The 27,954-nt window shown below is 40.1% G+C and overlaps 3 protein-coding genes and 1 non-coding gene across 5 annotated transcripts in view; 1 reads left to right on the top strand and 3 right to left on the bottom strand.

The window, feature by feature from the left end:
• Positions 1-875: 875 nt before the first annotated feature.
• LOC148086036 (cerebellar degeneration-related protein 2-like) lies at positions 876-7,050 on the top strand. The gene is made up of 6 exons (XM_087784178.1): positions 876-1,050; positions 1,660-1,772; positions 4,154-4,302; positions 4,363-4,521; positions 5,557-5,773; positions 5,837-7,050. Exons 1-6 carry the CDS (start codon positions 969-971, stop codon positions 6,344-6,346), a joined length of 1,230 nt encoding a protein of 409 aa, XP_087640304.1. The 5' UTR covers positions 876-968; the 3' UTR covers positions 6,347-7,050.
• Positions 7,051-7,591: 541 nt separating this feature from the next.
• On the bottom strand, positions 7,592-14,820 carry polr3e (polymerase (RNA) III (DNA directed) polypeptide E). 2 transcript variants are annotated; one of them, XM_087784175.1, is made up of 21 exons: positions 14,707-14,820; positions 13,647-13,745; positions 13,487-13,537; positions 13,336-13,413; positions 13,138-13,253; positions 12,852-12,934; positions 12,650-12,757; positions 12,264-12,313; positions 12,057-12,176; positions 11,819-11,904; positions 11,600-11,644; positions 11,447-11,538; positions 10,746-10,866; positions 10,580-10,661; positions 10,433-10,492; positions 10,210-10,367; positions 10,077-10,138; positions 9,428-9,870; positions 8,381-8,458; positions 8,201-8,323; positions 7,592-8,141 (listed from the first exon to the last, which is right to left on the bottom strand). In XM_087784175.1, the coding sequence occupies exons 2-21, from the start codon at positions 13,683-13,685 to the stop codon at positions 8,085-8,087; spliced, it is 2,052 nt and encodes a 683-aa protein (XP_087640301.1). In that variant the 5' UTR covers positions 13,686-13,745; positions 14,707-14,820; the 3' UTR covers positions 7,592-8,084. The 2 variants fall into 2 exon arrangements, with proteins under 2 accessions (XP_087640301.1, XP_087640302.1); XM_087784176.1 differs by lacking the exon at positions 14,707-14,820 and adding an exon at positions 14,208-14,246.
• Positions 14,821-14,964: 144 nt separating this feature from the next.
• trnal-aag (transfer RNA leucine (anticodon AAG)) lies at positions 14,965-15,046 on the bottom strand. Its single transcript has one exon. It is a non-coding gene; the product is annotated as a tRNA-Leu (tRNA).
• A 719-nt stretch (positions 15,047-15,765) lies between these two features.
• eef2k (eukaryotic elongation factor 2 kinase) overlaps positions 15,766-27,954 on the bottom strand; it is a 12,730-nt gene continuing 541 nt past the window's right edge. The window contains exons 2-19 of the mRNA XM_087784174.1: positions 26,720-26,979; positions 26,035-26,094; positions 24,780-24,880; positions 23,243-23,303; positions 23,121-23,158; positions 22,413-22,584; positions 22,181-22,330; positions 21,784-21,916; positions 21,590-21,717; positions 21,154-21,352; positions 20,678-20,742; positions 19,957-20,034; positions 19,288-19,344; positions 18,114-18,245; positions 17,853-18,041; positions 17,669-17,786; positions 16,266-16,451; positions 15,766-16,201 (exon numbers count right to left, since the gene is read on the bottom strand). Of these exons, the coding sequence (XP_087640300.1) occupies positions 16,092-16,201; positions 16,266-16,451; positions 17,669-17,786; positions 17,853-18,041; positions 18,114-18,245; positions 19,288-19,344; positions 19,957-20,034; positions 20,678-20,742; positions 21,154-21,352; positions 21,590-21,717; positions 21,784-21,916; positions 22,181-22,330; positions 22,413-22,584; positions 23,121-23,158; positions 23,243-23,303; positions 24,780-24,880; positions 26,035-26,094; positions 26,720-26,971 (2,229 nt within the window). The 5' untranslated portion in view covers positions 26,972-26,979 and the 3' untranslated portion in view covers positions 15,766-16,091. The remainder of the gene's footprint in view (positions 16,202-16,265; positions 16,452-17,668; positions 17,787-17,852; positions 18,042-18,113; positions 18,246-19,287; positions 19,345-19,956; positions 20,035-20,677; positions 20,743-21,153; positions 21,353-21,589; positions 21,718-21,783; positions 21,917-22,180; positions 22,331-22,412; positions 22,585-23,120; positions 23,159-23,242; positions 23,304-24,779; positions 24,881-26,034; positions 26,095-26,719; positions 26,980-27,954) is intronic.

Below are 27,954 nucleotides of genomic sequence, written 5' to 3'. Positions count from 1 at the left end.
TGAGTGTGTTGTGTCGTATTGCTCCAGTGGTAAAATGTCATCATATCTTCTGGTTTTCAAAATATGTTCTCTTTTTATAGGAGGATATTTTGTTTCAATATGACGTTCAAACCAATGTGTAAATCAAGTGCTACAGGCGGTTAGTATGAGTGTTATTTTAATTCATGTTTAATCGAAATATAAACCCCCAAGAAAAGTCACATTTCATGCAATAAAGTCATAATAAGTCTGAAAAACAACATGATTACAGATAATACATGTTCCACTAAAAATAATAATTGTATTTAGAACATTAACAACATGTATCATACATGTATAAATATGTATTATGTTGCATCAGATCTTTTATTTTGTATTATCACTATTATTATTATTATTACATGTGTGTTGTTGTTATTATTATTATGATTATAATTATAACATTTGTGTTGTTGTTATTATTATTATTTTTGTTATTTATACAGGTTTTGCTCTCACCATTATTTCGTTAATAAAGTCCTGTTAATGGCTGCAGCGAGGTCGCCCTCTAGTGGTCACAGACTTCCAGTGCCCCGTCACCAAGGGAGACGTCAAACATTGTAAAGCTATCATCATTCACTAGTCCGACGCAAACATACAGGAAACCACAAATTAATTTTTATAAAATATGACTTTTTTAAACTTCGCGCTTATGATTTTAAAACATTTCATTATTTTACACCCGTTTGGATACAAAATGAACTTTACAATAATATATTGTCCTATGACTATTTTTGCGCCAGAAGTCCGTGCTTTTATTTTGAATTCCCAGACCGGCAGTGTGACGCGGCTCACGCACCTGCGCCTCATCACGCCGCTGCGCTCTCGCCGTTCGCTTCTGCCCGTGCACACCGGTACCTGCAGGCGTGTCGAGTCCAGCGTCCTCTCGGAACCACCCGGGCATGAGTGTGTAGCACAGATTCTCCTCGAAGGGCTTCGTGGACGCGAGGATGAGGACGGACATGATCGTGGAGGAAGAGTTCGAGCTGAAGGAAGAAGAACCCTGGTTCGATAAGCAGGACCTGGAACATGGTACCGATCCATCCCTTTGTCTCTGCTCCCGGTCCCGAATCAAACTCAAAATATAGTCGCGTATTTGTTGACGAATGTAATAATATTATTTATTATTTAATGAATTATTCATGTTAGCGTGAGTCTGCGGATGCACTGTGACTAAATGTATATATTTTATTTTTATTTTTTTAAACATGTTATCGTTCGTCTTTGATGTTCTAAAGATATGAATCGTTCTTCAAATACTGAACATGAGGAACAGTCTTCAGGAATCATTCTTCTGTGGCAGCTACAGATCCTTTGACACACCAATGTGTTCATGGACTGCAGCGGGTCTTAAACCCCAAACTACACAACATTTGAACTTCATTTCGAGATTATAAAAACGACTCAAACCCTTGCAGTCAATCTCGGGCACTAAATATGTTTTAAATGCATTACTGAAAATGACAAAGTGAGCTTATTGAGGTTTATTTAATTGATCCATTATTACATTTTTTTTTTATTCTTTCTGATTTTTTCTGCAGTTTTCCAGTGAGATAATATCTGATATTAGATCCTCCATATTTAAGACGTTCTTCAAACGCGGAGGTTCTTCCGGGTCGTGACCTTCTCGTCTCTCCACAGACCTGCAGCTGGCGGCCGAGCTCGGCAAGAACCTCCTGGACAGGAACCGGGAGCTGGAACAGGGTCTCCAGCAAGTGTACTCCACCAACCAGGAGCAACTGCAGGAGATTGAGGTGAGCGCTTGACCTCTGACCTCTATGTGCGGAGAATGTAAGGGAAGGTTAAATAATGATGCTCTTAACTGTTCTTAAAGTGGGATTGACTTCTGGATTTGATTGCTTTTTGATTCTTGTGAGGTGATGGTGGAGGAGATGAGGCTCTTTGTCACAGTTAGTGTCTGTGTTGTGTCGACACTTGTCATCGTGGAGACATTCATGAAGTACCTGCTGTGAGTTCAAAGTGCTGCATGGTCGAGCAGCCATAGATCTTCCTTTGCAGAATCTAACTGCACCACAACTGTGTTTCCTGGTTCTGCTGGTTGTTATGTGTGTTGCCAAACTGTGGAAGCCACATGAAGCAAAAATAAATGTTATGTTAGTATTTGATTTACAAGGATCTGGACTTGACTCTAAAGTGCTTCTTTTGAACCTCAAGTGTGAGTAAAGACCAGAACAAGGTCTAGTCTTCAAAAGTGGGAAGTTTCTAAATATTGAGTGAAAAGCTTCAGAAAGTGAGTGAAAAAATGGCTTCAACTTGACGGATGAATGCATCAGAGGAAGAAAATGCAACTTAAATGGAGCTTGCATTGTTAAAGCTGTAGTTCAAGGAGAGGCTGTGTCTACACTTTAGTGAAATCAGAATGTTTGAATATTTTTTGTAGACATACTGTACGTTCATATTTGTATATCTTTGGCTGCTCTAGTAATCATGTGAGTGTGATGCTCTTTGTTATTTCTTGTTTAGATGGTTTTTCTGTCAGTAGATCACAATTGACCTAATTTGGACAGAGTAGAAAATGTTTCTTAGACAAAAAACACTGGCAATAATGGCTTCAAATTTTTTGCACCTCAAAATAATTGGAGTAAATACTTCCTATTCTCTAAGGGCTTTTTTTCCTCTTTCTTACTAACTTGCTTTTTTTTCATTGTGTATGTATATATATATATATATATATATATATATATATATATATATATAATATATATATATATATGCACACATACTGTGACTGTTGCCTTCAAAAGAGAGCCAAAATACGATGAAAAAATAATTTTAAAAAGTAAGAAAAAAAGCCCTTAGAGATTAGGAAAATAAAAGATTCATAAAGGAAACTACTTTTTTAAAAAATCTGATCTTTATATTTAATCCAATTATTTTGAGGTGCAAAAAATATGAACCAGAGGAAATGTAATTAATTCTTCCCCAGGCTGGACAAAGCTAGTACTAACTAAACCAATACAATTCAAAAAGGCAGTTAGAAGTTGTGTTTCTGATGCTGAACTTCTCATCGTGTCAGGTTCAGTAAGTCTGTTTTTGTTTGTTTTTTACCATTGTGACTGTAAAAGAAAGTATTGGACACAAGCCAATATTTGCGACGCATTCCAAATCCTCAAAAGATCTCCAGGTTGATTTCCTCGGTGGGGCTTAATCTTCCAGACGCCACCCAGACTTGTCTGGACCAGCATGTCCTCGTCCCTGCTCACCTGCAGCTCCAGCAGAAAATAATCTCTGACATAAATCCAGGTTGAACTCTGGACTCTCTCTGGCACTTTGACGTTGAGCTAATGGAAGCGGTTGAAGTTTACGTTTCGGCTTTTTTTGTTGTGGTTCAACAGATTAGAGGAGCTGGAGGCAGCGTCTGATAAGATAACAGGTTCCTGGACTCATTCACCGTCCACACATGAAGCTTTAAGAACGTTTTTGTTTAAAGACTCATTGATTCTCTCACTGAGGCTCTTTTGACTCGTCCTGAGTCTGGTTCTAATCCAGGTTTCTGCCTTCTGCTCTTCTAGTGTGTGCTTCTGTGTGTGTATAATCCTACTTCGGCGAGTTTTTTAGTATCTTTGTACGAAAAAAGTATTCTTTAAATTAAGTTTATATGAAGTTTGTTGCTCCTTAATAGCTTGGTCTCTTGAGCACACAGCATTATTTAAAAATACAAATAAAAAAATTCAAAATGTTTTGGATAAAATTAAGATATTAATTGTCCACAAAGTTGTAACAAAGGCATTGGTGTTTATGGAAAAAATGTTTGGCTACAAACAGAATGTTTTTCCCTGACTGTGTCCTCTGGCTCAGCTCTTTATTATCTTTGCAACAGTAAGATTCAGACTCTCAACACAATCACTAATTCCGTCCTTCAAAGAAAGCTGAACACCAAGGCCTCAGACTCCTTGATGTGAAGGATGTCAGACATGATGTCATCGGCATGTTACAGAATCTAAACCCTGTTATTCTTGGACCGCATCTAAGAATTCTGTCTCACTTAACGTAACACAACTCCCTCCGCAGGTGTCGACACCCGACTGTCCTGAAGAAACCACTCTCAGTCTTTTAATGAGAAATAATGAAATGACAACCGGAGACTTGACCTGCTTGACTTCCTCTTCCTCAGTACCTGAGCAAGCAGGTGGAGCTGCTGCGTCAGGTCAACGACCAGCACGCCAAAGTGTACGAGCAGCTGGACCTGTCGGCCCGAGAGCTGGAGCAGAGCAACCGCAAGCTGTCTCTGGACAACCGCTCGGCTCAGCAGAAGATCGAGGGGTACGAGGTCTCGGAGAGGTGGAGGAGGCCCCCGTGACTGACCCGTGCTCTTCTCTGCAGGCTGATGGAGACGGTGGAGCAGCTGCAGACCCAGGTGGACGAGCTGCAGCTGAATGTGCAGGAGATGAAGACCAACTCTGGTCCAGCTCAGAAGGACAGGAGTCCCACTCAGGGGGCTCGGAGTGTGTCGTGTCTTAAGGAGCTGCAGGACGCCCTGAGGTGAGTGAAACAAGTCTTCTCCGGAATGGTGTTAGTTTGAGGAAGTGTTAGAAGAGCAGTCAACGTAGATGAAGGTTTGGTTTTGAAGCTCAACTGTTAGTCTGACGTTACTCTGACGTTACTCTGACGTTACTCTGACGTTACTCTGACCGTTACTCTGACCATTATTCTGACCGTTACTCTGACCGTTACTCTGACCGTTACTCTGACGTTACTCTGACGTTACTCTGACCGTTACTCTGACCGTTATTCTGACCGTTACTCTGACCGTTACTCTGACCGTTACTCCGACCGTTACTCTGACCGTTACTCTGACCGTTACTCCGACAGTTACTCTGACCGTTACTCTGACCGTTACTCTGACCGTTACTCTGACCGTTACTCCGACGTTACTCCGACGTTACTCCGACGTTACTCTGACCGTTACTCCGACCGTTACTCCGACCGTTACTCCGACCGTTACTCCGACCGTTACTCCGACCGTTACTCCGACCGTTACTCCGACCGTTACTCTGACCGTTACTAGATGAAAATTCAATGTTTTTGAATACAAAGTTGTCAGTCGACCACACCGGAGACAAACCTGCGTAACATCGTGACGTCATGGATATTTTCGGGTTTGCTGGTGGAGAGAGTGTTAGATGATGTGTGTTTGGATGTGTGTGTGTATGTGTGTGTGTATGTGTGTGTGTGTGTGTGTGTGCGTATGCGAGTAATCCTGTTTGCGAACATTCTGGAAACGACTGCTAATCTTGTTGACCTGAACTTGTTGATGCTGGACAGTTCAAAGTCAAAGTCTTCTCTGTATCTGAGCTGCGACCAGATCATCTAATCTCCTCGATCCTGCTTTTATTGACGCCGTGTTGTTTTTTTCCGTTTCGCTTCCACACTCGATAAGTGCGTTGTAACGATTATGTAATTATCTTCAGGTTGTAATAAATGGTTGCCTAACCTGATAACTGACGACACACATCTCAGTTACACAATGTTGTGAGAGAAGCGTCCTGGCTGAACATGTGTCATGTGACTCTGCAGCTACTCCGACTGTGACCCGGAGGACGCGTCGCTCCAGGACCAGCGGATGTCGTGGCAGGAGGAAGCTCAGGTCGAACTGCAAGACTCTCTCCGGGCCCTTCAGACGCAGTTTGCCAGCGAGCGAGCTCGGAGGGACCAGGCGGAGCGAGAGGTGGCGCTGTTGAGCCAGGAGAACGAGACCCTGGAGCAGCAGCTGACCTGGATGGAGAGATGCCAGGTACGGTTCCCAAAACTATCTTTTTCTTCTTCTTCTTCTTCACTCCAACTGTCCGTCCCTCAGGCCCGGGTGTCGGAGCTGGAGCGAGAGGTGGAGGATCTGCATCACGCCTGGAAGTCCGAGTCGTCTCCCGCCAGAATCCTGTCGGCGCCGCTTCAGACCGAGGACGAGCCGGAGCAGGTCAAACCCTCGCGGGCCCTGAAGCAGGCGAGCCGCGAGCGTCTCTTCAAGGACTCCCCGGACTCTCCCGACAGGATGTCGGAGCACGAGTGCTTGTGCGCCCGTAGGGCGGGGGCGGTGAAGTACCGCGGGATCTCGCTGCTCAACGAGGTGGACGCCCAGTACAGCGCCCTCCAGGTGAAGTACGAGGAGCTGCTGCGCCGCTGCAGCCAGGACGACCAGCTGGACTGTCGCTCCCTCACCTGTCCCGCCCACAAGCCCGGCCTGGACGACGACTTCCACCAGCCGGAGTACAAGGAACTCTTCAGGGAAATATTCTCCCGCATCCAGAAAACCAAAGAGGACCTGAACGGAAACCGAGGGACACCGACGTGCCATGAGATCCACCAATGAGTGACTCTCTCTTTGACCAAGTCTCGTCCAAAACACTTTGGATCCTCAGGTGCTTTAAGTCAAGGAAACCCTTAATCCCGGGATTATTCACTCCTGAATGTGTTGTTGTGAGTCGACGCGTGTGAACGTGACGCGTCATATTATGAATAATCTTCTGAAACACTTCTCTGGTGCTGACCCAAACGTATAAATGCGACAATGTAATACCCTGTAGCGAGAGTGTTGAGTTTCTCACCATGTCACGCCACCACAGGTGCCCGACATCAGTGCCATCTTGTCCACGTTTGTGTAGCAGTTGGAGCTCATGACTCGCTGTGAGATACTTGCTGTAGAAATGGCAACGTGTGTTGGTGAGTTCTTTCCTACTAGTGTCCACATACTCAAACGTATAATCCTTTTTGTCACATTTACTGGAGCATGTAGATCTGAGATGATCGTGTGATATGTAATCCCAACAATGCTGCGAAGTGTCGCTCTGGCAGGAGTGATGAGAAAAATAAAAGGTGCTGATATTAGATTTAGTGACTGACGCTGTTAAAGGGAGGATTGAGGTCCAGTCGTTTGCTTGTGTAACTGTCGTTTAGTCGCTGCTGAATGTTAATTGTGGAAAATGCACTTTAGAGTTGAAGAAGAATTTTTGTCACACGATGTGCGACAATCGTAGACTTGAATCTGTGACGATGTGTAAAAAATGCTCTGTCTGATGAAATATTTAAATCCTGAGCCATAAAGTAGTCAATCGGTGTCTTTGATGTGTGATGATTGTTGCTACACTCACTTAGACAGCGTGGGAGGAAACACACAATCATGAGAACACTCAACACACACGGTTTCTCAATAAAGCAGCTGGTTTTGAACCCATGACCTTGTATTGAGGCTTCAGCATTTATCATTGTACACCAGAAACTACATGTCAACTGCACTGTACACCATTTAAAATGTATTCCTAGTTTTTGTTTTTTAATGAACAGAACTCACTAGCTTTTATTTGAACTATCTTCGCTAGAGAACTTTGTCTGGACGATCTAGTGGGAGTGTCATGTGACCACCAAACTGCCTGATGTTAGTGGGTCAGTTTTCATATGAAGTCTTGGAAAAATTCCAAGTTACCAGAAAAAAAAAAAGTTCTCATTTTGTTAAACTCATGTAGCAACGGATGCTTGACATTGCAGTTACACACTTATGTGTTCAAGGCTGCATAATCACTGCTTTATTCATAAAATCAATTCACACTAAAGTACGACACATCTTCAACAAGACTTTATTTACACTTTCCTCATCACAACATTGTCCAGAAGTGGGGGAGGCACTTTAGATAGCAGCACACAGTGACGCTCCGGTGTAACCACGGCAACACGCCACGCATTTAAGTGGTCAGAACATCAGTCCAGATGAAATAATATGAAGGTCCAAAAACAAAGCCAGACAATCTGTCTTGATTGAAATTAAATAGTTGAAGCCGTTCTAACAGGTCGCAGCTCAACATGCTGACAGTTGTGAGTGTGAAGTACTTTTATTACACGATTCACTTTAGCATAGTCGTCTTCATTGATCGAGTAAAAAATATTTTCTATAAAGAAAAAAAGCACTGAATGAAAAATTAAAGCATAACCCCAAATTTTGATTCTTCATATCTGGCACTTGACATGCTGCAGTCCTTGGAAGAACATCATATTTCAACATCCAAGTCCTCTGTGGTCGCCAATGCCCTCCCGGTGGGGGGGGCAGGATCTCAGCGTCAGGACTGCAGGGTTCCCTTCAGGTACCACATCCCTCCTTGGCTGTTGCAACACTCCTGCAGACACAACATCGATTAATCTGCGTCAGAGTGGAGGTGAAATTGAGTGGGCGCACCTTCAACAGTCGGTCGAGGTCGGACTTCTGGGCGTCTCCCAGCTCCTCGCTCAGTTTAGCCTGGATCTGGTTCCTCCTGATCCTGTAGTTTTTGGTGAACAGTTCGAACAGGAGCCGACGGTGCTGGGGAGGACAGTAGTTTAGTAAGAGGCGTGATCAGCACACATGAACGGGAGCTACCTTGTCGAAGTCGTCTCCGGCCTCCCACAAACCAAAAACCTTCAGCTGGTCAGGAGACGCTGCGTTCTGAGGAGGCAGCTGCAACCAGACGAGACCATCACAATTAAAGCTGTGTTTTAAATGAAATATTTCTCCTCTGGTCAAAAAGAACCCCGAAACTCCATAGCATAGGCGCTAGTCATCACATATTATTATTTAAAATGCCATTTTAGGTTAAACAAACAAACCTGCAAACGTGTTTTCAAACAAAGTTGCAGGGCTACAAGCCTCCCATGTAATGGTGAGTTTTTATGTGTCATTTTATTTTTGTCTACATTTGTCTGACACACACTGAAGGTCAAAATAACAGCAACATTAATCATGGTTAAAAATCCCCTGCAGTTAAATTCAAAAGGGAAAATTCAAATACTTTGGAAGCAATCCAAGTGTGAATGATTTTCAGGAACTTTGTTAAAAGTATTCCAGGGAAAAAATGTACTTCCAACTGCATTTGTAAATTTTAATCTAAGATGAGGAGAATTCAATATCATTACATCTACGCGTTAACAACTACAGTTGGCTGTGATCAGGGAGCAGCAGCTTACGAACCGCCTTAGACTGAAGCAGAAGTCACGCAGTTCCAGCTCTGCGGACCTAATAAGCTTTACATCCTGGCTAGTAATCTGTTGCATAAGAAAGATGGCACGGTGCCGCCCCCCCCCCCCCCATTGTGTCGTAAATCCTCTAAGCAAGCAGTCGAGTCTGATCCCGGCCAGGGCTGGTCCCTTCTTTAGAAGTGGATAAACAAGAACCCGACATAGACACGTTAAGACTCCAGGTTAGTCTGGAGACACGAGGGGGGGGGGGGGATCATGTAGCATTTAGGGTCTTGAGGCGGACACTGAGCTGCATTGTCCAGCCTCACAGCTACTGTTGCATTAACAAAGCCATGAGAAAACGACCGTTACAGTAAAGTGATAGCACGAAGAAAGTCCAGAAGAATTTCACACACTAGAAGAGGAACATGTTGACTTATTGTTATTTACGTCTAAATTTGGAAACACCTACCGGCACCATGATCTGTTTGCAGCGGCAGAGCAGCGCGGCGTCCTGCAGCATGTGGTCCGACACCGAGAGGAAGGCGCTCTGCTCCGAGGGGCTGGAGGCCACGTGGAGGTGGAACAACCTCTTCAGCTCGTTCAACGTCAGCACAAAATGTTTCCGAAAAGTGTTTCTCACAAAGTCCTGCAGCTCCTTTGAGGGCGAGTTCGCTGCTCCGTTGGCGTTGGCGTGATTGAAGGCCGGGGAGTTTGGGAAACCGTTGAGCGAACCGTTGATGGAAGACGAAGGCGCTGACGTGTCCATCGGTTCTTCTACGTCGCTCTGAGGCTCTTGTTTGATAGGTGCTCTGCCTTTTTTGCTGTCCATGTCTCTCTGGAGAGACAAATGTTTTTCTTGAGCGCGTTCATGAGCCATCTTCAGACGCTGCTCCCCGCTGACGTGAAGAGGCTCTAGAAGACAAGAACAAAGTCAACTAACAAAGTATATATCAGATCATATTCAAATATATCGCTTGTTAATTAAATTAATATATTTTTTAGAATTGTTTAGAATGCAATGTTTAATGTTCATGTTGGAGATATTTTTCAGGTGGTCCAAATGTGTTCTTGACTAAAGCAGTCGCAGCAACTACTTTCAGTTCTAAGTTCACACCCACCTGGCTGAGCCGAACTCTTTGGCAGGAAGTCATCTTTCTTGAAGTTGAAGACCTTTTCAAGTCTGCAGTGGACAAATACAATGAGCCGTTTGTAACAAAGGATCAAGTGAACGACATGCCTGCAGACACATACTTGCTCTGGATGCCGAGCCACAACATCTGCTGTCTGTGAGCGATATCGGGATGTTTCTTGATGAACTCTACATCGGAGGGCAGCAGGAACTCCCAGCCTCTGTTGACGCGAGGTACTGCCACATGCTCCAGGAACTCCTTCACGTCGTCTGGAGGAAGCTAAAGAAAGATGAGGTCAATATAAATCCACTTAAAGTGATGGAAACAAAATGGTTGACTCGTACTTTAATGATGGCGGTGACCTCCTTCCTCATCAGTGAGCGCTCCAGCGTGTACCTCCACATCTGACAACATGACAGACATGCTTTTACAGACGGTTTTTCAATCTCACGGTCAATTAAATGGTATTGCAAGGTTTTAATTTTCCTCACCACAAAGTCTCTTCCGCGACACAGGACTTCAGCCGGAACACCACTGTGAGGGCTGCACGTGTTTTTAGGATACAAAACATCACTAGGAGAACGACAAAGAAAATCAAGTCAAAAATACGGTCCAGTGGGATTTAACATTGATAAGAAGCTACAGTATTGTTCTCACCTCTTGACGACCCAGTTGCCCTGAACCAGCAGAGCCACCTGTTGGATGCAGCGGAGAACTGCAGTGGAGTCCGTGTCAGACGCTAACAGACCCATCAGGTTTGCGAAGGGCATCGCCTTCACTAGAGAGGGGAGATCAAAAAAACTTGATTTAACACAGTTTATAATTACATTATCTTAAAGTTTATCGCAATAAACATGTATACACTTGTTACATTTATACTCTTCAATGTAGATACTTGATACGAGTTGCGCTCGGCCGCCATCTGGTGGCAAATATAGGAACTGAGCGAGTGGACGTCGCCAGTTTGTCCAGGTTAAAGTAATACAACATATCTTTATTGTATTCTACTTACTACTGTTTATTTCCCTTTCAGTAAAATATTTAGAAAGGTGTTTCAGAATAGAAGCTTTTTTTGACTGAATATGTTCCAAGTACATAGATGTGCACAATAAAGAAAATCACCCTTGAATGATTTTGTACCCATGTTTATCACCTCACAATAATCATTAATCATGTCTTTAATTTTAATGTTTTTAACTGACCATATTATACATAATATTTGAAAATCAAATCAAAATACAGAGTTCATATTTACATTGTCTTCATGTTCATTTCAGATAAAATAATCAACTGATTTTAGCTGTATGCTGAAAACACTACTAAGAAACACATTTTGTTAAGATGGTTGGAAGTCTCACCATTCCTCATCAGAGTCCTGACTTGTTCTGCCAGAGGTAAAGTTCGCAGCTGAGCCATGGACAGAACATTACTAGGTCCAGCTGGTTTTACACTAACAAAGAAAGAAAAGTTAAAGTCTCTATTGTTTGTGTGCATCTTTCAATTATACTTACATTTTTTCTTCAGAGAGTGGTGGCATCAGCATGGCCAGGTATTCTCTGAGGATTATACAAACACTTGTTTTCAAATCAATGCACCACTTATAGTGATTTAGGCCACAAGGAAACAAATAACATAATGTGTCAAAGTATTTACACTTTTAAAAGTAGTAATATTGCAGTTATGTTTAAAAATAAAAAATAAACACATTTAAATCATCAGTTCTTACTCACTTGGGGGTCTTGACCAGTTCGGAGTTCTCTGAGGCGCTGCTTGACTGGCAGTATAAATACTGTTTCTCATGTTCTGATCGGCTATCCTGAAAAATAATTTGTTAAAACTTTGTATGTTTTTTTACGATTCAACAAATTTGTTTGAATGCAGGTTAAATACAATATTAAACACACTTAAGATATTGATAAAAAAAACATGATTAACAATCTCTCAGCAAAGTAGACCAGCCCCCTCTACCTTCAAGTTGTGGTACTGGAGGTGGACCCAGGGCTCCTCTGCCTGCTTTTTCTGGAGAAATTCGTACGACTGGATTCGTCGCTGTCGTGCCTGCTCCGACTCTGGACGTGCAAACCGGACCTGAATGGTCAAACCAGGAAACATGGTCATTTGTGGCGTTTCACTTGCAGATTGGTCATGTGACCCTGTGTGGGTAACAATCATCACCGTTATCGCCTCCACTTCCTCCTCAGCCTCATCCTGGGACGAATCTCCACCTGCAGAGTCAAGAATTGCTTATTTAAATGTAAACCAAACTTTTAATTGAATAAAACAATTCAATTGTGTATTTATATATATAAATATTTGACCCTTTGTCGTATGCCAGAGATAGAAAAGACATTGTATTTTGAATATGATAGCTGTAACATTTTTTTTTGTTTCTTGTGGCATTTTTATATTTCTTTGACTACAACTTTTTTCTCCATCCACAGAAAGACAATTTCAAATCCAGCATTTCTAAATGTTAACGTCTTTATTAACATATGTTGCTAATCATTTATTTTACTTACATTTTTATATGCTCTTATTTTGGAAGACCCTGACAAACTAACCTTCGTTGGCCGCCTCCCTCTCTCTGGTTTTGTTATCCGCCTTGTCCAAGTAAGAGAAACTTGGTCTCATTTGCAGGATCCCAGTCAGTGGGGTGATGTGCAGCTCACCTGGGATGTAATCAAAACTGAGGTTAAAGGTCACTGGTGCAGTCCACAGCTGATAAACACAGACTGTAAACAGTAACACAGAAACCGTGTTTACCTTTTCGAAAGACTGCAGCAGCGTATCGCGAGGTATTGGTTGTGGACTGGATGGAGGTGAACAATTGTTTGTCCATCATTTTCCTGTATACAGTTAAGGGAATTATGACACTTTTGTTTATTCAATCCTGTATATTAGAGAGTACAGAAAGGAGATGACAACCCTACAGGGAAAAATCCTCTCAATATAACAAATACACCAACATTTGTGAGACAAACAAACAAGTAGCCATTGTTTCTCAGGAGAGATATTTAAAAACTAGGACTGATTTATCTCTGAAACATACACTGAGTAGGTGTTGTTTTCCTCGAAAGTGCTTCCGTCAACATTGAGTGCGATCTGCTCTCCTTTACTGCGGCAGTAGTTGGGACTCGAAGTGTTCATAGCAACTTCCAACTCCACCTGAGCAAAAAAAAGGAAATAAACTCTACCAGATGTTTTTTTTTTACTTTTCCGATAGCATTGATGGATAAAAGTGTGTTACCCTTTGCTGCTTAGGTTTGATTTTCGCTCCCAAGTGGTTGACGTTGTCATAGGTCATGCTGGAAGGTCGCACAGGATACTGGATAGAAGATCGACAGAGAAGTCATGTGATGCTTTGATGATAATGTAGCAGCAACTACAAGACATCTTACCTGCAAAAGATAAAGCCTATCTGCCAGGCTTTTGGCCAGGTACACATCAATCTGTAATACGAAAAACATGTTTCAAAGAACAAGAAAGAGCAGTTACAAATGTCTGTTTTTTAATTTACAAAATAGGATGTTATAATATTGTCAATACGTAATCAAGTACCTCCTCTATAATGGGGTCGTCATCCTCCCCACTGGCCATATTTGCATGAACAGAAAAGGTGACAGGAGCAGGCGCAGCAGAAGATCTCACAGATCCAACCTTCGAAGATACATCACAGAAATGTTTTACTGAAAATTAAAAATACTGGTAGAACCCTTAAGTTTTATTTAAAGCCCAGAGTCATAATCTAACCCAGACATATCAAACTGTAAATACAATGTGAAATCAAAAGTCAATACATTCTTACACTGTCTAAATCGTAGAGAGTTTCCATGTATATGCTGGATAAGGTTGCTTCAGTCTACATGATATTTATGTATGTAAAACTATTGTACAATTTCTCTTCACACCAGCAGGTGAATAGGGGTGTGTTACATCCAAGTGTTTGAACTGTTAGTTCTCCAGGTCTGAATAATAGTCACCATCATGCTATTGTTTAAAACACTTTATTCATCCGTTTTGATGACTGTTACAATAAAGATTAGAGAACAACATTGTTTTATTACTGGACATTTAAGATTTAAGATATCAGATAATGACACACGTCCTAACATATATTACCTGAACTTGTTAGATTATACTGGACGATCAATTTTCTTTTACCCATCATTTGTATTAGACTCCAGTAGGTTTTTAGGACTGAATGATGAAATAGCGTGAAATAACAACGCACTCTCTGACGTCAAACAGTACGACTGACGTATAAAACAAAGAGGAAAACAACAATTGGTTTATTAATACATGGAAGGAGTAAATAACACGTTAGCAACATTAGCAAGCTAGCCTTTTACAGGCCAACTTAACGCCACGTTATTCACGATTATACAGATATTTGTGATTTATAAGCGACTCTACAACTATCATACGATGTTTAAACTGCTTCAGTAGTAAGTTTATGTTAAAGAAAGTAACAAGCCGGGCGCCGGTCTGACTAGCATGGATAAGTAACTTTAGCTTAGCCTGAGCTAGCTAGACATGCCTTCAACCTTTGATCGTACAGTGACGTGTATCGTCTCCTGTCAGCAGGAGAAAAAGTAAAGCGTGAAAAAAAGGTCCAGACCTGCAGTGTGGATCGAACCCTTCGCCCTCTAAGACATCCGTGAGCGGTTAGTCCAGAATCAGAGTCTGGTTCACTGTCGTGCTGCGTTCACTGTTGCACGTGGGGAGGAGCCCATGCCCAGAATGCACAGCGACTCATTTGCAGTGTTGACCACTTTTTTTTTACATTATAACTGAGCAAGTGTAGTTTGTGTTGTTTACCTTCACGGTCTTATGAATGATGACAACGGTTTAAGTTTGTAAGCGACAAGAAAAGTATTGGCAGCGGTGGGATTCGAACCCACGCCTCCGAAGAGACTGGAGCCTTAATCCAGCGCCTTAGACCGCTCGGCCACGCTACCATGTGGAGCACGAGCCCGCGTGGAGGCTTAACAAAGTTTCTATGTGTAACTTTATTAACATTTTGATAAATCAGAGTCTGATCGCGTTTATAACTTTACATGTTCGGAGCTAAAATTGTTTCTTTAATATAAAAAAATATAAAAATAAATACAAGATTTCCCCAAAAAGTTTTCTTCGATTGAAGTAATGTTTTTTCTTTGGGTCGTACTTACCCAAATAAGTTTACATCAATTTAGGTCGTATTTTTATTATTGAAGTGCATTTTTGTTGTTGATTTCTTTTAATTGAAGCCTTCAAGAAACATCTTAAGACGTTTTTTTGTTGTTCCTGTTGTGTTATCAGTTTTATCTTGACTTTTAAAGTAAATACTTTATTTAATATTGTTTTGATTGTTTAAGCGCTTTGTGACCCTGGTCTGGAAAAGCGCTATACAAATGAAAATTACTTACTTACTTATAAAAGTTCAAAATATAAAGCTTGTTCAAATGGACTTAACTTTTTTTTAATTAAATGCCCAAATTTAACAATAATATCCAGTTTTTTCTGTGTAACTATAAATAAAATGAGGATTTTGGCAAGCATTATATAATGTATGATTATTATGTGAATTATTTTAACTTAGTAGACGAGTAAAAATCTTATCTTACAAAAGCAAATCCCTTTCAATTATATAATAACTAATCATGTCGAAATGACTTGAAGAAATGGACGAAAAACATGTCGTTTCATAAAAGCAATGTTTTATTGTTGCAGATTTTGCAACTGCAATGTTAATACGCTCATCCATCCATGTAAAGCAAGTTCATAGCAAAGTCAGTAAACTTTTTTTTTTTTTTTTCCACTCCTCTTTTTCCTCACATGAATAGAGAAAAACCAAAAGTAAGAATCCACACAGAGGACAGAAGTTGTAATTAAAGCTCGACTCACAAACTCACACATACGGAGCACCGTTAGCAAACCTGCAATACAAAAATGTAAACGTTAAGTGTTCAGGTTGAATCCTCACGGTCGAAATGATCGCTCGACAATTCCTATGACATCTTGTTACTCCTCCACCAGCGCCCACGCCTCCTCGGCCTTCATGTAGTACTGGTTGGCCAAGCGGCCCTTCATGGCCGCCATCGCGGCCTCTGCAGCTTCTGTAAACAAATCACCTGGAGAGGAAGCGTTGGTTTAGAGGAGGTCCCGAGACACACATGGATCCACATTAGATCATACCTGCTCTCTGAGGATCGGCTGTGAGGCTGCAGCCTCCCTCCTGGTACATCTCCGCCTCCCTGGCCAGCAGCAGGTGTCGAGGTTCGTCCTGCATCCCGTCGTACTCCCCGCCTTCATCGTCGTCCGTCATGTTCAACACCCTGTCATACCAGTGAATGGCTTCCGCCCAGTTCTGCTTCCTGTCAGGTCAAAAGAAGAGAAGGAACTATTGATTAACTTAATAAATCATCTCTAGAAATTAGTATTTGAGGTAGGTTTGCAAAGTATTTTTTCTACACGTGTAGTCGAGGCTTGTGACCATAGTAACGGGTTACACGCAATTGTGCTTTTTAACCACTAGAGGGTTCTGCCTCTCTTCGAACACCTTCCTGTAATCCCAATACAAAGCCCTTCCAGTAGTTATCAGACAAACATCATTTATCCTTGTAGAGCCACTTAAAATAGGTACTTAATTAGGGTTGAACGATTAATCGCATTTGCGATATAATCGCGATATTCAAAAATGCGATTAATATATCGCAGAGGTTGTGATTTTATTTAATGTTCATTTAATTTTCTAGGCGTCAAAATGACTTGAGCGCAGAGAGACGCTTGAACCCGTTGATCAGGGACGTCGAGAGAAGCTAAAGAGCAGCATAAGAAACAAACGACAGTGTTTTCAACAACTTTACATCCTGACATCGGTTCGTACATTTGAATCGAGACTTGTGTCTGCAAAAATATGCAGTAAGAAGAAGAAAAATGACTGACTAGTGTTTTCACTTTTTTTTTACTCTGCACTGAAGTTTGTATGATTTATTATTGACTCATAAATATAAATGTTTACTTACACTTTTAGCCTGTTTTTACAGTAGTTTATAGTATTTGCAGTGAATATGTTATGTTTGTTTACAAGTGTGATTAGAGTAACTAAATAAACCTTCTCCATTTATTTTAAGGTTTGCTTAATTTGCCTTTATCATAAAAAATACTTAATAAATGCATCTTGAGAATCAAAAAGGAATACATTTTTATGTAAAGTTAATCATTTATTGTATTAGATCGGAAAATAATCCCAACTATAGTTCTTTCAATAATCGTTGAAAGCCCTATAATTAATTTACAGTTTTTTTGGACTATGATGTGCAAATTAATATTTTTAAATGTACTAAAAAATCTACATAACACCTTATAAGTATTAATTTATGTATTTGTTTCCTGACCTCAAACTGTTTTTTATGCGGTTCATACAGCAAAAAGAAATCGGTCAAAATGTTGGTAAACTACCAAGCTGCACCGTGAGTCACTGGCTATGTCATCCATTCAGAAAATGAACTCAGAGGAGTAAAAAAAAAAGATTATTGTTTCTCTGTTGACACCCCTTGTTTTAAGTAAAGACAAGATGATCAGCACCGACCTGTCAGCTGACAGATTGAGGCCAGTATCGAAGGCTCTGGCCACCGTGATCATGGACGAGCGGTCACCAGCCTCAGCGGCCTGCAGCAGAAACTTGAACCCCTTCATCCTGTTGCCTGCGTTATCCTTCCAGGAGCAACAAAACAAGTTGAACCTCAACATGGACGTCAACAGGAGAGAGATGTCTGGTACCTCCAGCTCCACCTCGTGCAGGATGTGATGCGGCAGCTGCAGGTAGCACTGGCCCAGAGCTATGATGGCCTCCAGCTCACCGCACTGGGCTGCCGTCTCTAGATGGAACATAGCCGAGGCCCGATCCCACTGCTCATCCTTCTCACAGAACCGACCCGCCTCGTGGTAGTGGACCATTGCCAAGTGGACCTGTAGGGAGAATTAAAAGAATCAGTGGAAATTTCATTCAATTCATTCTAATAACATTGAAAACAGTCGCACCTTTCCCAGGATGGACTGTCCGACCTTCTTCTGCAGCAGAGAGTTGATGCGCTCCACCTCTGTGGCCACGCAGGACGGGCGGTGAACGTGAGAGCGGGTCGAGTGGAAGAAGCTCCACTTCTCCTCCGTCATCTAAGAGCGGTCAAAGATAGTCATGACACAGGTTTCATCATCAGGTCAGCATGAATGAAAAATAATTAAACAAATAGATCCAGCACAGAAGCCAAACAACACTTAACAAAAGGGGAACAAACATGCAGAGGAAAGTTGGTAGAAAAAAAAAAAAAGAGGTAGATGGTGTTACTACTCCACATTCGACTCTTTACCAGGGCTGCAATTGCACTGTTCTGGCAATAGGGGGAGCCAGAAACAAACGTGTTCAATCTCACCTAGTGCCTTTCAAATAGCATGACAATTCTGTTCTCAATATATATTTGAACAATAATTTGAGATTTAAATTAATGTATTTAAGGTTTTATCATATCATAAATTTAAAGTCTTAAAGCTGCTTTGAATTACTATAAATTCCAAATAGGGATAATTATATTAATACCAGAACGGCAGGGGCTCAAACTATATTACGAAACATCAACTTTTGGAGTGTATGTACTACTACTACTTTTATTGACCTTCTAATATTCTTTAACGTAGGAAATGATTAACAAATGTGCCTTTTTTATTTATTTATTAAACCATTAAAATGATTTCATTCAGGACAAATGGTTAATACTATGTCCCTCCAAATTTCTGATGACTCCACAGCGCCCCAGGCTGCCAAAGAGGGCTGTGCCACCTGTTTTGAAATCCACTGAGAGATCATTTTCTTTTTTAGATCATGAAATAAATAATTTAAAAAATCTAAATTCTTCTTCGACAGACATAATTTCATGACAAACAAGAAAGCTCTACCAAGAGTGCAGGAGGTGCATATAAACACCACAGAAGCACCTCCATGCAAATAATCACCCCGTCATTGTCCAAACTGTTAGAGTTCACGGTTACTCTGGGTGGAGCTACCATCTTCCTCTGGTCGAGGAAAACAAAGACGATGAGTGGAACGATTAGAAAGGAGGTTGTGACGAGGTAGAAAGGAAAAGTGGAATGAAAACAAGTGTGATGGTTATTTGGAGACGAAGATTAGGATGAACACACTCTTGACTCTATGTGGGTTTACCCGTCTGACACTGTCATCATCCGACTCGGAATATTGTCTTTGGACGCGATGATGAGCCTACGTGATCATACAACATGCATTATGACCCCAACAGGCAGAGCAGAGAATTTCATGTGGAGAAAAATAATGTTAACAAAGTTCAGGGGAAGAATAGAACCCAGTAAAAACCTTAGATGAAATTTTAATGTTCAATTTATGTTGCCAAAAAAGTTTTATTTCAAATATATAAATAACTTTACAGTCAATAATACTTAAAAACAACTTAAAGTAAAACATGCTAAAAATTTAAAATGAAATCTTAATAAATAATGATTATTGTGATATATAATAATTTATATTAAAACATTTTGTTTCATTTTGTTTTCTGTTTTGTTGATCAAGAAATCATAAATCCCCGATATCATTACTAATATCCCAAAGGATTTTTATATCTACAGTCACGATCACTTTATATTTTTTATACATAGTATTTTCAACTCACAGAAATAGTTAAAAAAGTGTATAATGTTAAAATGAACTAATGTATTCCATTTCTATTGTGTATTCCATCATTGGGGTTGCATTGTGCAAACATTTCTTTTAAAAATACCTTTACTTAATTATTAACACGCAAACAAGTCCGACTGCTTCATCCTAATAAACCCCTAAGACTACAATTTCAGCACTCACCCCGTCCATGTGATCGTTTGAATCCCCCTCGCTCCTCCTCTCGCTGGGGTACCCACTGTCGCCACCACTGTCAGATTCCTGAGACACATAGACTTCATGTAGCATGTAAGGACCTGAAGAGTTACTTTACTCTCGGAAGTCTGTTCTTAACTCAAGTCTGAAAAGGTCTTATCATTTGAAAAATAAAATCAAACAGTGTGTGGATCAATTTAGTTCAAACTACCAGACATTTGAGTTGAAGAAATAAACAGCATTAATGATATCAAGAAGAATACATTTTCAGCACATTTTGAATGAAAATGATCATATCTGTGGCACTAGGAGACAAACATTTCAGCTACATCTTTTAAGTTGAATTATTCATGAATTTTGGTCTCACGCCTTATTTTAATTCTTGTGTTATCTCAGGGTCAAGGTTACCCGACGGCCCTAAAACAAATGTTTTTGAGGTATCCCTTGTGTTGTCTCTGGGTCAAGGTGAACGACCTCCCCGTCTATAAATACATATGCAGTGGTGGAGGTCGTTTACTTTAACCAAGATTCAACACAAGGGATGAAACAATAAAATGTGTTTTTTGGCCCTCAGGTCACTTTGACCCCGAGGAAAGACAAGGGTTAAGCTGAACTAAGCAGTTCAGCAACGCTTTTTTGAATTTTAATACTCAATTGATATTCACGTCTGCCAAGACATTGTATTTGATTAGCAAAGTAATGAATCTACCTTGTTTTCGCCCGTGTTGTTGTTTTGGACTCTTTCTTGGTCGAATGTAACGGCAAATGACACACCTGAGAAAAACAGAAGGTAAATGATCATCCACGACTGGTTGTTGTTATTTCCGTTTTCAAAACAGTGCATAAAACAAAGAGAGTCAAAAGAAAACTAACTCCGAAATGATTATTCACTAGAACGATGTTATTTCAGCATTTAGATTTTATATTGTCAGTTTTTCTTTTTTTTATTTAGGTTATCTAAATATGAAGGGAATTAGCTAAAAAAATGTTAACAAGTTAACATTAATCAATTTCAAGGAGTCTTAAACCAAATAAAAGTCAAGAAATGTGATTCAATATAAATATGATATAAATATTTGGCTCTTATAACGTTATGTGTTATAAAATCATCAACGTTTGCGGTGCATTATTGGACAATATAGCATTTTTTTTTAAATTCTGAATTAAATATCTACATCCACGTACCCACAGGAGACTTGCCCATAGAACCAGGGGCGTCAAAGGGAGAGCAGGGGAAGGAGTCCACGTCGCTCATACTCTCGTCTGCTGAAGAGGTTTCCGACAGTCGGGAGAACAGAGGAGGTGGACGACTCGCTGATATGGTGCGAACACGAGGCGAGCCACAGATCTCCTCACAGCCTCGCAGCACCGTCTTTGCCGACTTCTGCAGAAAGAAACGTTTTACATAGTATATTAAAATTAACTTCAGCCTTGAAAGTTTATAGAGGAATCTATCCAGCAACAGCTAAACATACGAAATCCACTGATGGATACAAAATGATATTTAAAAGTGAAATTCATTATTTTTTCTGCTATAGACATATTAAGGTTCAACATGAGCTTCAATATCTTTTATCACCTTCTATTTTTATTATAACTAAACTCAACATCAAAGTGTTACCAGCAGTTTGTTGGTGCAGTCCAGCTGGCACTTCTCTGCAGGTGAAAGGTCAAAAGGTGCCAGACCCATACTCTTGCAGATTCTGTTACACAGGTGGGAGTGGAAGAAGAGAGCCATCCCTCGCACGCCTACAACAGAGTGAACATGCGTTAATGACTGACTCTTTTATTTTGTTACACCAGTGTTGTCTCTACCTAGATTTCCATCGCCAAAGTCCGTTCCCTTCTCAGTGTGGATCTGAGGGTCGGTGTAGAGATCGCCCACCCCCTGGATGTCGACCACGATCAGCTGGTGACCCGAGCGCTCGAAGGAGAAATGACTGAAGGCCTGCAGGTCGATACAGAGATTAAATGAGTCATTTAAACAGTTGTTAGTTATTTTTCAGTTTAAAGTTGAAACAGATTAAACACACAAAACTAATTGAGGTTGATCTGTTTTGTTTAACACAAATTAAGATAACCATGTTACAAACATTGTTAGACAACTACATGAGGATAATATCGTCTGTAAAGAAATGTAATCGTGCTTAAAATATAAAAAGGGGAAATGTTTAAAGAAGAGTAGGAATGTCAAATCCACAGATTATTTCACCTGGGGAGTGAGTCGGATGTTCTCGTCCCGCACAAATCCAGAGTTGGAGTTGTACTTGATGTACTTGCCCTCGATATAATGTTCCAGGTGGAACAACGGCTTCCCGGGCCGGTTGATCATCTCCACCACGCACATCTGCATGATGTCCACCTGAGCACAGTTGTAGTTCATTTATCAAAACGTATGCAGCCGTGTTTGTCTCCACGTATTGCTAAATAACCGACAAATGTACTTGTTTGGGAGGCTTGTGTCTGTTGTACTCTTCTCCCCAGAGCTTGGCTTCCATCTGCAGCCGAACGTCCTCGAAGTAAACGTCTCTGTGAACGTCCTCCATGTAGCGTTTGGACACGTAGTTAGACGCCGCTTTCCAGTTGCTGCTGTGGGAAAAGTTGGACAACTTCTTCCTGCAGGAGACAAATCAAACATTCACAGAGTTTGGCTCGTGACATGTGATGCTTTTAGAGACAAGGACGAACATTCGGGGTATATTTTTGGCTCGACTGGTTCGGGCTTGTGGGCGGACGGAGAACTTTTATCAGTCAGCTCGGTTTTTTGTCAGGGGGCTTTCTGCACACGATTACAGGGGATTAAAGTTAAACAATCACACTGTTGTCCCCCCCCACTCTCTCGCTCTGCAGCGTCATGTAAAATCAAATACTGTAGATACACACTCAATGTACAGAGCAGAACACACAGTTTATATATTGCAAACAAAAGGCCTTTTATCTCAGTGTATGGTATGAGTAAGATATATTATTTACACAAGCATTGGCATAGTGTTTTACACAAGCGAGTCTGCAAAATAACAAATAGAAGTGTGTTTTATTGTCTATTAAATGGTATATTTGTGTACTAAAAATATTGAACTGTTCAAATATTAAAGCGAGTAAACAGTATCTTTCTAATCATTCATCAGATTTATCAAATTTATTGGACTCACGTTCTGAAACATTCCCTCATCGCTCCTTTTCCAAAAGGCTGTTGGAAACCAGAGCAAAAAGATTAATTCAAGAGATGTTAAAACGCTAATAAAAAAAGACCAGTTTGATAACGTATAGGTACCTGAGCAGCCATCTTGATGTGGACCTGGTCCTGAATCCACTCTCCTGTGATGGCATTATACCTGCACAACACAAACAAAATAACTTTCAATGAATGTTTTCTTCACTAAAGAATGTAAAACGGTAAGAATGTTTTCCAACCTCACATTGAGTAGTTTTATATTGCAGTATTTCGATGTTTTTAGCACAATATGAAAATTATTTCACCTCATATAAATTTAATGAAATCATCTCCGTTTATAAAAATTGATTTCAAAAGTATCTTCTTTCTTTAAAAATAATTACAAACAATTGTTCTAATGCAAACTATAGAAATAAACTTATGGATTTGATACCTACAAAATGAATCATTAAGTTAACATTGATACCTTTAGTTAACTAGAAAATGCTTAGAAACATGTATTTTTATCTAAAAAATAAAAAAAAGAAAAGTGGAAGTTCTGTTTTGTTTGCCAGCTGTCCAAACACAAGTGGATGAACTTTGAACTTTATGACTGTCAAACTGTGAGTGTGATCACATGGACGAGAGCTAGAGAACATCCTGATTAAATTCCTACAAGGGTACACTTCTAAAAGTGCACAGGAAGTTCTGGGTCACGTAACACTGATCTGTCTAACCATGAAGATCTGGCCATGGTGCCTTCACTTTCCATTAGTAACACAGTATTTTCAGAGATAACAACAAACAAGATGTTTCGTGTTCTAAGTCCATTGTGTTTATAAAATAACTGCTTAATTCTAATGAGTGAACTTGAACTCCAGAGGACTGGACATTGTGCCCAACACAAAGTTGTAAAAAAGTTTTCACAGAATCGAATAAATCCATCTCCACTCCGCTCCCCCACTTCTCTCACCCGGACCAGTCCTTGTACACAACATTTGCTGGAGAACATGAGGGGTTCAGTTACAAGAGGGTTAAAATTAGCACATGAAGTGAAGTCTTGAGGGGCAAATCCTGCTCCAGACAATCCCTCCTTGCAAGTCCTGACACTGCAGGTTATGTAACACACAAAGGCCGGAGAAATGTCGTCCACGCTGACTTACTAGCAACACAACGATGACCACTGATCATGTGGAAAGATGTTTGACTCTTAAATAATTAAATGAAAATAAAAACAAATATTGTATATCGAGTACACTAAATTACTTTCAGTGTACTTAATTTGCATGAATGGCTGAATTCAAGTCAGTTTTTCCACTTTATCTGGCAAGATTATAATTGAGCCAGTAAAGTCTTTAATAAGACCTGACTTTATATTGGTTTTATAATATTGATACTTTAATACACTCAATACTGATCAAAGTAGATTAATGTTCATGATAATATAGTGACCTATATTGATGTCAGTGTAGCATTTGTGACTTTTTTTCTTTCTTATTCCATAAATAAAAAAATTTAAACGCGGTATCCGCAAAAGTGATCCAGTTATTTCTATTATAAAACTCCCCTGTCACTTTTAGATACTCGCACAATGGTCTGCAAAACAAGAAGAAAAACAGACTTGATACAACAAACATGGAGTGAAAACGTGTCACACCTGTAGCGGACGCAGGGTTCAGTCTCAATGTCCTCAAGGTGGAACTCCGCCCAGGGGTCTGGCATGGCTTTGGCTTTCTCGATGGCATGTTTCCATGCCGCCTGGCACGACAGAAAAAGTCTTATCGGGATGGTGTTTGGTGTTCATAACTAAGTGGCTGCTGGCTGCTGGAAATGCAAGCAGAATGGTCAACAAACTCGGGGACACACCAAAGTAAACTGGAGCTTCCCACAGAATCACCGACTCAGTAGATTAGGCAAATAGAGACGACTTACTTATTTACTTACTTACTTACATGGAGGGTGGAGATTAAAATAGAGTTGAAGCATTGATCTGAGGCTTATTTTTCACTTTCCAAGACAAAAGTTTCTATACTATTTTCATTTAAAGTGACAGACCAACATATGTTTTAATCAATTTCTCCTTGTATGAGAAATAATAGTTTACATGGATATTTTGCTAAATAAAAATCAAGTTATTATATTTGAATTTTGAATTAGATTCACAATTATATAATTATTAATACAAACAGAGCTCTGCCATGATATTTAAATATTTTTGAATAGGGTCATGATATTCTCCTATTAAAGTTAATTATAGATAAGAATAAAAAAGGGGAAATGTAAATTTCCTGTAGGTCATCACGAGTCAAAAATGGTCCACATGTCAAGACTCCAAGAGATGAAATATGGAGGCTAAACATTCTAGAGGAGGATCCAGTGTCAAGTCACGAGTCGAGTCTGACATCTTCTGACGTTCAAGCTTCAGCTCCACCTCTGTTTTTTGTGTTGAATCTGATTTTAACTTAATAGACTTAGTGTCAGCATTTATGTTGTAATACATTTCTGAATGTCATTTTATTAAGTCATATCATAAGCAAAAGGAAATCCCAGTTAGTATGGATAAGATTAGAGAAGATCAAAGATAAGAAAGGATTCACAACAACATAGAAAAACAACGATAACGCAAGACAACCACGACAACATGCAAACCTAGAGCAATATGGCAGAACATCATAGCACAAGACAGACAGTACAAAACAACAATAGAAGAGGGTCTCATATTTCAAGTAATTAGACTTTTATGTTGATTTTTTAACGGTTAAGTCTTAAAAAGGGTTAATGGACCTAAAATCAGAGTGGGTATTGATGGACGGGTGAAAGGTAAAGCAGATTAATCCAAATAAAAATGGATGGAAAAGGAGAGAAAATGGAAAAGTAGATGGAATAAGGCAAGAAGATCATCTGGAACATACCCGTGCACTCTCAGACAAAACTCTGTACGAGTGAGATTCTGCCTTGTTTTCTGTTTCGCTCTAGTAGAAAAAGCAGACATTGACAAGCAGTGAGACTGGTAACACAATAAACTTACAATACATATTATTCTGACAGTAAGTCATGGTCGAGGCACATGTTCATACATCACATCACCACATGAACCTCTGCTACTTCCTCTCTGCATTATTCTTAATCTATACAAATACGGTCAAACGATGAACATACTATTGTTGTTAGTGCAACAAGTGTCCTTATAAGGAAGCAAGCGAGTCTCACCAAAAGATTTGCAGAAGGATATAAATGCAGCAGTTCTAAGACTGAACAAAAAAGCCCTTTGTTTTCTTTGTTTTGGGTCCAGTTCCTGATGTAAACAAGCCAGCGTCTTATTTTCTCATGTTCAATTATTTATACTAATGTTTATGTTTGGGGTTTTCTTGCAGTGCTTGTTGATGTAGAGAGCAAATGAAGACGCTAATTATATTTCTAAAAGGAAAATGTTATTACATTGACACCTTAATAGTTCAATAAAGTATTTTTAAAGTTTTGGATGAGTATGAGTATGATCTAGGTTTATTTAAAGGTTAGAAACAATTGTGTATGAACCTGTATAAAGATGAGTTCTAGTGACAATAGTTGTGTTAGCTGCACTCCCCCGGGCCTCACCTTGTATGTAAAGCTGTTTTTGGGAAGAGAGCCGGACAGCTGGCGAGAGTAGGCCAGATTCTTCATGTAGTGACAGATTTCTTTGGCCGAGTCATCCAAGATGGAACATATAAAAAAATCCTCATCGTCGTCATCGTCGCTGGCATTGGGGTCGCTGAGGGACGAGGCTCGCTGGTTGGGGGAGTAACCCTGAGCAGCAGGTCTTTTGGCACTGCCGTCCTCCTCCATGGTAAACATCAGATCGTCCTCCATGATGTTTGCTAGGAAGAGAAGTTTATGGTTATTGTCCCTTAAATTGACGACAGATATGAAGCATATACAGTTGGCTGTTTCCAGATCACCCTCTACAGTCTGAGAGCACCTTGGATTCAGTGCCTCAAATGTCGATGCAAAACCTGAATGAACCCAATTTTAAAATCTGATAAATTATTGTCTTGCGCGGTTTTTATTTGTTCAACTAACCAAAACCTTTTTTTTTTTTTAATTGATGAAAAACCTGTTAATTATTATTTAAGGGAAACATTCAAATCCATTTTTTTCTTTGGATAATTATACAAATATTTTTTTTAACAAAACGTAAATACCTTTACAGTAAGTAAAGAGAATACGATAAATAAAGCCAGATATATTCATGGTCAGGCTCCTCCGTACATCAATGATCTGATTCAGCCTTACACCCCAGCTCGGGCTCTGTGGTCTGTGGATCAGACTCTACTGATGGTTCCACGCACACGGTTCAGGACCAGAGGAGAGAAATCCTTCCAGACTGTTGCTCCTAAGCTTTGGAACGATCTTCCTCTCTCTCTGTGTTTGATGATCTACTGAGTCCTTCAAGAAACATCTTAAGATACTTTTATTTGTTCAGGCTTTTCCTTGATTTTCTGGAACCCCTGTTGTGTTATCAGATTTATCTTGCCCTCTAAAGTACAGTATATACTTCATTGAATATTGTTTTGATTGTTTAAGCGCTTTGTGACCCTGGTCTAGAAAAGTGCTATACAAATAAAAATTACTTACTTAATACTCGAATTATGTGATGTATTTTATCATCTAATGAGGATTAAAGATCAAAGTTAATTACAGGTTTGCTTTTTACAAGCAGACTGAGGATTAATTCCTTCTTATATTCATATAAAAAAAGGTAAATTAAAACCGGTTGATAAATCAGCAGACTGTCTGAAAGTATTACTGTATGTCTATTGTCACTGTTGCGTCATTAAGAAGAATATGTTTTA

Source organism: Callionymus lyra, chromosome 2, assembly GCF_982586985.1.
Source record: "Callionymus lyra chromosome 2, fCalLyr1.hap1.1, whole genome shotgun sequence".
Classification (NCBI taxonomy): Eukaryota; Metazoa; Chordata; class Actinopteri; order Syngnathiformes; family Callionymidae; genus Callionymus; species Callionymus lyra.
Note: the sequence above shows the minus strand (reverse complement) of the source record. Positions and strands in the feature narration are given on the sequence as shown.

Excerpts from the sequence above, each read along its gene's own strand:
- LOC148086036 (XM_087784178.1), top strand. The coding sequence starts at position 969 with ATGAGGACGGACATGATCGTGGAGGAAGAGTTCGAGCTGAAGGAAGAA. Across the intron at positions 4,303-4,362 it reads GCTCAGCAGAAGATCGAGGG|GCTGATGGAGACGGTGGAGC; the intron begins GTACGAGGTCTC and ends TCTTCTCTGCAG. Across the intron at positions 4,522-5,556 it reads GAGCTGCAGGACGCCCTGAG|CTACTCCGACTGTGACCCGG; the intron begins GTGAGTGAAACA and ends GTGACTCTGCAG.
- polr3e (XM_087784175.1), bottom strand. The coding sequence starts at position 13,685 with ATGGCCAGTGGGGAGGATGACGACCCCATTATAGAGGAG. Across the intron at positions 12,314-12,649 it reads GAGGGAGGCGGCCAACGAAG|GTGGAGATTCGTCCCAGGAT; the intron begins GTTAGTTTGTCA and ends TTGACTCTGCAG. Across the intron at positions 10,867-11,446 it reads CAGGACTCTGATGAGGAATG|TGAAGGCGATGCCCTTCGCA; the intron begins GTGAGACTTCCA and ends TCCCCTCTCTAG.